Source organism: Humulus lupulus, chromosome 8 (genome assembly GCF_963169125.1).
Source record: "Humulus lupulus chromosome 8, drHumLupu1.1, whole genome shotgun sequence".
NCBI lineage: Eukaryota > Viridiplantae > Streptophyta > Magnoliopsida > Rosales > Cannabaceae > Humulus > Humulus lupulus.
In genome coordinates, this window is record NC_084800.1 from 163,711,539 (window position 1) to 163,720,085 (window position 8,547).

An 8,547-nucleotide genomic window follows, 5' to 3' on the forward strand; every position below is an offset into this window, starting at 1 on the left:
GCAGGAGAAAAGAAATAAAGAAGAATTCATTTTTATTATTCTCTTTATGCTTTTGAATTTTAGATTTTGTGATGATGTTTAATATTATGAACTAAATTCTTATTTAGAGTATTTTAATGTAGTCATTGGATATTTTATTCATCTTTAATGCAATTTCTATGATTCTTTGAATTGATGTTTATCTATTGTTCTTCTATTTAATGCTTGTAATTGATTGGCCATCTTTTGCATGATTATTGGTTTTAATTCAATATCTGAAAAGTGAGAATTGGAATAGCTTTAGGCAATAGACATAGATTTCAATTTAGAACAAAAGTATCAAATTAGTTTGTCTAGCAATTAGGTTTTTGTTCTTAATGCAGTTTATGAGTAGAATTTATCACAGACATGTAGAGAATTCACAGGTAAACTGAATATTTTATATCTTGAGAAAGAATAGAATTGTCAATAGTAAACCTGCTATAATCATAGATCAAAGAAACATATTAGTAGTATTATTGTTTGAATAGAATTGATGGTTGATGAAATTAGAATGCTCTAATATTTCTCTTATATTAAATTTCGTTAATTAAATTCTTTTTTTCTAGTTTATTGTTTGTTGTTAATTGTCATTAAATTTTCATTAGTCAAATAGAAATAAAAGTTTGCTATTGGTAATTATTGGATCAATTCCCTGAAGGAACGATACTGTATTTCCACTACTATTACTTGTTTATTTGATTGTGTATACTTGCGCAGTAGAAAGAAACAATATCGCAACAAGTTTTTGGCACCATTGCCGGGTAATTGATATTCGATTAATATCAAAATAGTTAATTTTTATTCTAATTTGGTTGTTTTTATTTATTTGAACTAATCTAAGTTGTCGCACTTTGTTATAATAGGTGAATCTTTTGTATGCGACGTGAAGGATCTACAAACCTTTTGCCTGTTAATCCTGAAATTGAAAGATCCTGCAGACAAAACAGAAGGAATAAGAGGTTAGAAGCATCAATGGCTGCCAACCAAAGAGACATGGTTAACAACAATGATGGTCAAAATCACTTCGCTCAGGACCAAAATGTGCGAGCATTAAGAGATTATGTGCTCCCTGCTATCACAGAAGTGCACTCATGCATTAGGCTGCTGACTGTTACTGCCAATAACTTTGAGATTAAGCCGGCGATGATACAAATGGTCCAGACTTCTGTCCAGTTTGATGGTCTCCTCAATGAGGATCCTAACTTGCACATAGTGAACTTCCTTGAGCTATGTGCAACGTTCAAGTTTAATGGGGTGAGCAATGATGAAATAAGGTTGAGATTGTTCCCTTTTTCACTAAGGGACAGGGAAAAAAGTTGGCTTATTTCTCTACAGGCCAACTCAATCAATACATGGGAGGAACTAGCTCAGAAGTTTCTCTCCAAGTTCTTTCCTCCTGCAAAAGCTGCCAAGTTGAGGGGAGAAATCAATAACTTCTATCAGAATGAGGGAGAGTCATTGTATGATGCTTGGGAAAGATTCAAGACGTGCTCAGGAAATGCCCTCATCACGATATAGAGAAGTGGATGTTAGTCCACAATTTTTATAATGGGCTTTGCAATACTACTCGCACTATAATAGATGCAACAGCAGGTGGTGCTTTCATTAGTAAAGGGGCTGATGAGGCATATGAATTGTTAGAGGAGATGGCTATGAACAATTATCAGTGGCCTGCTGAACGAGACAACTCACAGAGAAAAGTAGCTAGGGTACATGAATTAGATGCTATCACTGCTTTAACTGCTCAGGTTGCTTCATTGACAAAGCAGTTGCAACAAAACAAGATCTCAGCTCAAGCCCAGGCTATACAGATGCAATCAGGGTGTGAAATATGTGGAGGGCCTCATTTGTATGAACAGTGTACATCGGCCAACATGTATGGTAATATGCCAGTTGATCATGCTCAGGTACAGGCAGTTGGTAATTTTCAGAGGCCATATCAAAACCCGTTCTCCAACACTTACAATCCTGGGTGAAGAAATCACCCAAATTTCTCTTGGAGAAACAATCAGGGCCAAGGGCCATACCAGCAAAACATGTCATAACAGCCTATGAATCAAGCCTCATCATCACACCAACCTAGACCGCAAGATCAACCAGAAAAACCTAATGACTTGCAAGCAGCCTTGTTGACTCTCACTAATACTCAGACTCAATTCATGACTTAGACCAGATCCTCTATTCAAAACCTTGAGACACAAGTGGATCGGTTGGCCAACATGCTTAATAACAGACCACAAGGGAATTTTCCTAGCAATACTGTGGTAAATCCTAAAGAGAACTGTCAAGCAATTTCGTTGAGGAATGGTAAGAAAGTGGAGAAGCCCAGTGTACAAAAGTCAGTGGTTCAGAATGAAGAGTTGGGTGAGAAATCTAATACAAATGAGAAAAGGGTTACTGAAGACCACCAGAGTTCAGACAAGTGTCCTCCCTTTGTTGATGACCAGCCAGTTCGAGTTCCATATCCTCGGAGGCATAGAAAACTACACTGGATAAACAGTTTTCTAAGTTTTTAGAGTTATTCAAAAAGTTGCATATCAATATTCCTTTTGCTGAGGCATTAGAGCAGATGCCTAGCTATGTGAAATTTATGAAAGAGATTCTGTCCAAGAAAAGGAAGATGGAAGATTATGAGACGGTGGTGCTCACTGAAGAGTGCAGTGCAATATTGCAGAGGAAGTTGCCCCAAAAGTTGAGAGATCCAGGGAGCTTTACTATACCGTGTACAATCGGGAAGTTTGAGTGTAAGCATGCTTTGTGTGATTTGGGGGCGAGTATAAATCTGATGCCTTTGTCTGTATTCAGAAGACTTGGTTTGGGGAAGGCTAGTCCTACTACAATCACATTACAACTAGCAGATCGTTCAGTTAAACATCCCAGGGGAATCATAGAGGATGTTCTTGTTAAAGTGGACAAATTCATTTTTCTAGCAGACTTCATAGTATTAGATATGGAAGAAGATGAAAATGTCCCAATCATTCTGGGAAGACCATTTTTAGCTACTGGGCAGGCTCTAATTGATGTGCAGAAAGGTGAACTGACACTTTGAGTTTAGGGTGAAGAAGTGGTATTCAATGTGTTTAAGTCTTTAAAGTTTGCAAATGTAAATGATAGATGTTTCAGAGTTGACATGGTAGATAAAGCGGTGGCAGAAATTAACCTCACAGAGGATTCACTTCAGGATAGTTTGACAACTGATGATATAGATGCTGAGTTAGACAGTGAGGTCCAAGAGTGTGTACAGTGGATGAATTCTAAAGGGCCAATTTATAATCGAAAATATGAAGATTTGGGCCAAGGTCCTGAAAGACCATTACCATCAGTTCAGAAACTTCCAGAGTTGGAATTGAAATCATTGCCAGCACATCTTCGATATGCTTTTCTGGGTGAGAAGGAGACTTTACCAGTCATTGTGTCTTCTTCTCTTTCTACTGAGGAGATGGAAAAACTTTTAAGGGTTTTGAGAACCCATAAGTTGGCAATTGGATGGATGTTGGCAGATATTCAGGGAATAAGTCCATCCACAGTTATGAACAAGATCTTGATGGAAGATGATAGTAAGCCCTCCATTGAAGCACAACATTGATTTGAATCTAGCAATGAAAGAGGTGGTAAGGAAGGAGATCTTGAAGTGGTTAGATGCTGGGGTGATCTATCCCATTTCAGATAGTAGTTGGGTAAGTCCAGTTTAGGTAGTCCCTAAGAAAGGAGGGATTACAGTGGTGAAGAATGACAATAATGAACTTATCCCAACGCGTACCGTAACTGGTTGGAGGATTTGTATAGATTATCGTAAACTGAACAAAGCAACCAGAAAAGATCTCTTTCCACTGCCTTTCATTGATCATATGTTAGATAGATTGGTTGGACACCAATATTACTGTTTTCTGGATAGCTATTCAGGGTACCATCAAATAGCCATTGCTCCTGAGGATCAAGAGAAGACGACTTTCACCTGTCCATATGGTATATTTGCATTCGTTGTATGCCGTTTGGTCGGTGCAATGCCCCAGCCACTTTTCAAAGGTGTATGATGGCTATTTTCTCTGATATGGTGGAACGAAGCATTGAGATCTTTATGGATGATTTTTCTGTTATGGGGTCTTCTTTTGACAATTGTTTATTAAATTTGGAGGTTGTGCTGAGAAGATGTGAAGAGGGAAATTTAGTCTTGAATTTGGGAAAAATGCCATTTCATGGTAAATGAAGGAATAGTACTTGGGCACAAGGTGTCTAAGAATGGTATTGAGGTTAATAGAGCTAAGATTGGTACTATTGAGAACTTACCACCTCCAGTTTCAGTGAAAGGGTTGAGAAGTTTCCTTGGTCATGCGGGGTTCTACAGAAGGTTTATAAAGGACTTCTCCAAGATTTCTAAGCCACTCTCAGCATTGTTGATGAATGGGGTGCCATTTGAGTTCGATGAGAAGTGTCTTTAAGCTTTCAGGGTACTAAAGTAGAAATTGGTGTCAGTACCTATAGTAATTTCACCAGATTGGGAGCTGCCATTTGAGTTAATGTGCAATGCAAGTGATTTTGCAGTGGGTGCAATTCTGGGGCAGCGTGTTAACAAAGTATTTTGGACTATTTATTACGCCAGCAGAACACTAAATGGTGCTCAGTTGAATTATGCCACCACTGAGAAAGAACTTCTTGCCATTGTATATGCATTCGATAAATTCAGTCCTTATCTGATGGGAAACAAGGTTATTGTGTATACAGATCATTCAGCAATCAGGCATCTTATTGCTAAGAAAGATGCTAAACCCAAACTTATTCGTTGGGTACTTCTTTTACAAGAGTTTGATATGGAGGTTCGGGATAAGAAGGGTACAGAGAATTTGGTAGCGGATCACTTATCAAGACTTGAGTTGGGGGATAAGTCAGAACTTGTTGCAGGGGAGATTAATGAGAGTTTCCTAGATGAACAATTATTTGCAGTGGAAGATGAGTTGGTGCCATGGTTTGTTGATTATGTGAATTATCTGGCAGCCAACGTAGTGCCACCAGAATTTGTAGGGCAGAGATTGAAATTTTTTTATCATGATGTGAAGCATTACTACTGGGATGATCCTTTCTTATTCAAACAATGTCCGGATTTGATTATCAGAAGATGTGTCCCAGAAAGAGAAATGAAGGACATCTTGTTTCATTGCCATGCATCACCTACTGGTGGACATTTTGGGGGAGCAAGGACTGCTACAAAGGTCCTTGAATGTGGATTTTATTGGCCTACTCTGTTTAAAGACAACTATGACTATGTGAAACCCTGTGATCATTGTCAAAGGGTAGGAAATATCTCAAGACATCATGAAATGCCTCTCACTAATACATTGGAGGTTGAATTATTTGATGTTTGGGGTATTGACTTTATGGAACCCTACCAACCGTCGTTTGGTAATTTGTATATTTTGTTGGCGGTGGATTATGTAAGTAAGTGGGTTGAAGCAGTAGCTACTTCAACTAATGATGCTAAGGTGGTAGTCAAGTTTCTGAAAAAGAACATTTTCTCTCGTTTTGGCACACCTCGAGCAATTATAAGTGATGAAGGGACTCATTTTGCCAATAAGATTTTTGATTCCTTAATGGAGAAGTATGGAATTAAACACAAGATGGCATTGGGATATCATCCGCAGTCAAATGGGCAAGCGAAAGTGTCAAATCATGGGATTAAGCTGATTTTAGAGAAGACGGTGTAAGTTAATAGAAAGGATTGGTCTAATAAGCTCGATGATACGTTATGGGCTTATCGGATAGCTTTTAAAACACCAATTGGTACGTCTCCTTACCGTCTTGTATATGGTAAAGTTTGTCACTTGCCATCTGAACTGGAGCATAGGGCGCAGTGGGCATTAAAAAAGTTGAATTTCAATCTGGTAGCTTCGAAAGCATTAAGGCTAGCTCAACTGAATGAGCTAGATAAATTGCGTCATGATTCCTACGAGAATGCAAGAATCTACAAAGAGAAGACAAAGAAATGACATGACAATAATATTGTCAATCGGACTTTTCAAATGGGCGAGAAGGTGTTGTTATTTAATTCTCGTCTCAAGTTATTTCTGGGAAAATTAAAGTCTCGATGGTCGAGGCCATTCATTGTTACAAAAGTCTTTACATACGGAGCTTTGGAGATTCAACAAGGTGATTCTTCGCCGTTTAAAGTTAATGGACAGCGGATGAAGCATTACTATGGAGGCGAAATTGAGAAGAAGGTCAATATTACACTGGTGGATTCTTAAAGTCAAGAAAAGAAGCGTCCGGCTAAATGACGTTAACGACAGCGCATTTGAGAGGCATCTCATTATTTTTACTTTTCAATTGTTTTTAGTTTTAAAATTTATGAACAATTCTTAGTTTTTATATTTTTTGTTTTCATTTGACATTCTATTTTTATTTTTCTTTATTATTTCTTTTAATGTAATAGAACCATGAAAAACGTTAAAAAATAAACATTTTTAAACTGAGGTTAGGAAATATATCGCCTACATCAGGCGATATATCGCCTGGACAACAGATTTGGATGGGAATTTTGCAATTTGACAAACATTTTTTTCAGGTGCCCAGGAGATATATCGCCTACCAATGGCGATATATCGGCATATGTAAAAGGGGCTGCGCTATATCGCTGGTGGTCGAGGCGAAATATCGCCATTCTGGATAGAGATGACACTGGGCTATACAGCTTGTGGCGATATATCGCCTGTTCAAATTTTTTTGAAAAAAAATGGCACGTGGGGAGCACATGATCACCTAATATCTGTTATTTTCCCCCAAAAAATAACCCCAATTCGACCCTCTCTTCCAGAACCGAAACATTCATTTTTCTCCCATTTTTCCTCTCAAGCAAAACATTCATTCAATCATCCAATCATCTCCATCAAGCATCAAAGGTCCAACTATTGTTGTGATTCAAGACCATTTTCCTCATCCTATTTAATCTTTTCAAGGTATGTTGTTGAGTTTTGATGTGTTTATTGATATATTGAGGAAATTTGAAGAACTTAGGTTTTCTTTTGGGCATTGGACGGATTTTTGGGAATTATTGTGAGATTGGTTTGAGTTTCTTGCTTTTGACATCTTGGGAGATTATTATATATAGTTGGGAAAGATTTTGGAGTTATTTGAGTATTTTTGGACACTTTTAACGATTGCACACTACATGTTCGATAAAAGTACTCAGTGAACGGTTTTGCAATATTTTGGAGATTCGTGGGTGTTTCTGAGTTGATTTGGGGTTGTCAGTGTGTTCAGCAACTGTTATTTGTGTTTTTGCGATTGAACAACTCCATGGCACCTAAGAAAGCAAGGACCATGTCCACTGTCCAACGAGCAAATGTCATTATTCCTCATACGTTTGTTAACCCCACTGCTCAAAACAAATTTGAGGAGTGGATTGTTAAAAATAAAACAGTGATTGTGGAGTCTCACTTTCGCCCAAGTGAATTGGATGGCATTCTTCCGCAGATGATTATTAATAGAAATTGGCAGCAATTATGTGAGCCCAAACTTTTGGCCAATATCAGTTTGGTAAGGGAATTTTATGCAAATGCTTTTGTGGAGAGAGATGATCATACAGTCTTAGTTCAGGGTAAAAAGGTTTGTTATTCTCCTCAAATTATAAATAGGTTCTATGGCCTTAATGATCCATGGGCTTTGGCTCACGGGTGCTCTATGGTGCAGGTAAGGGCAAGGGGAAGGTCGACCAACCACGAGTACGGAGAGCGTGAAGCGACGCGTACATGTTTGGTCTGCTTGGTTGCCACGACGAAAGGGTATTTTTGGGAGATGTTTGTATTAAACATAGTTTTGTCATTTAGTCGACTTAAATCATATTTTGGAAGTGTAAATATATTTCTAAACAATATTTGGGGATCCCGAATGTTAAACGCTTTATAATTTTTAATGAGTGAGTATATTTTCAAATTATGTGACTATGTTTATGGTTTATCTACACTTTTGTCTTAAAACCTCAATTAGTGAGTTAATTGCACGTTTATAACCCACTTAGTAACGGCTCTAAGGAAGTAGGGCGTTATAACTTAGTATCAGAGCGAGCCAAGGTTTATGGTTCCTGAAGATTGACCGAACATGTACGCTCGCTGTAAGTGAAAAGCTCGACTCAGGGTTGGTTGGTAATTATTGAATTATATGCTTGCATATGTGCTTAGCTTCCTTGTTTGCTTGCTTATTTTATATAAAGCATGATGAATGAGTTAACATATGCATGATGCCAGGGCATGGCTCGTTGAGTGTTATATGCTATTTGTATATTATGTGGACTGTTGTTTATGGTTGGATAATGTGATTGGGAGGTGGCTTTGGATGTTGTTATCATGCCTGATGAGTGGCGTCGTTGATTGCGGGCATATTGTTGAGATGCCTCAGCAATCATCGAGACTCTACGGCAGTAGGGTTGAGGATGACAACCAGGGTCAGGACCCTCCACCTGCCCCACAGAATTGGCAACAGATGTTTGACGAAATGGAAGCAAGACTACAACGAACAGTGGAAGAACTTCGTCAGTTA

At 38.1% G+C, this 8,547-nt stretch overlaps 1 protein-coding gene and 1 non-coding gene across 2 annotated transcripts; one reads left to right on the forward strand and one right to left on the reverse strand.

The window, feature by feature from the left end:
• Positions 1 to 1,431: 1,431 nt before the first annotated feature.
• LOC133799106 (small nucleolar RNA R71) lies at positions 1,432 to 1,537 on the reverse strand. The gene has a single exon (XR_009876309.1). It is a non-coding gene; the product is annotated as a small nucleolar RNA R71 (small nucleolar RNA).
• A 703-nt stretch (positions 1,538 to 2,240) lies between these two features.
• On the forward strand, positions 2,241 to 3,607 carry LOC133796225 (uncharacterized). The gene is made up of 3 exons (XM_062233702.1): positions 2,241 to 2,433; positions 2,538 to 3,053; positions 3,159 to 3,607. The coding sequence occupies exons 1-3, from the start codon at positions 2,241 to 2,243 to the stop codon at positions 3,605 to 3,607; spliced, it is 1,158 nt and encodes a 385-aa protein (XP_062089686.1).
• The last annotated feature ends 4,940 nt before the right edge of the window (positions 3,608 to 8,547 follow it).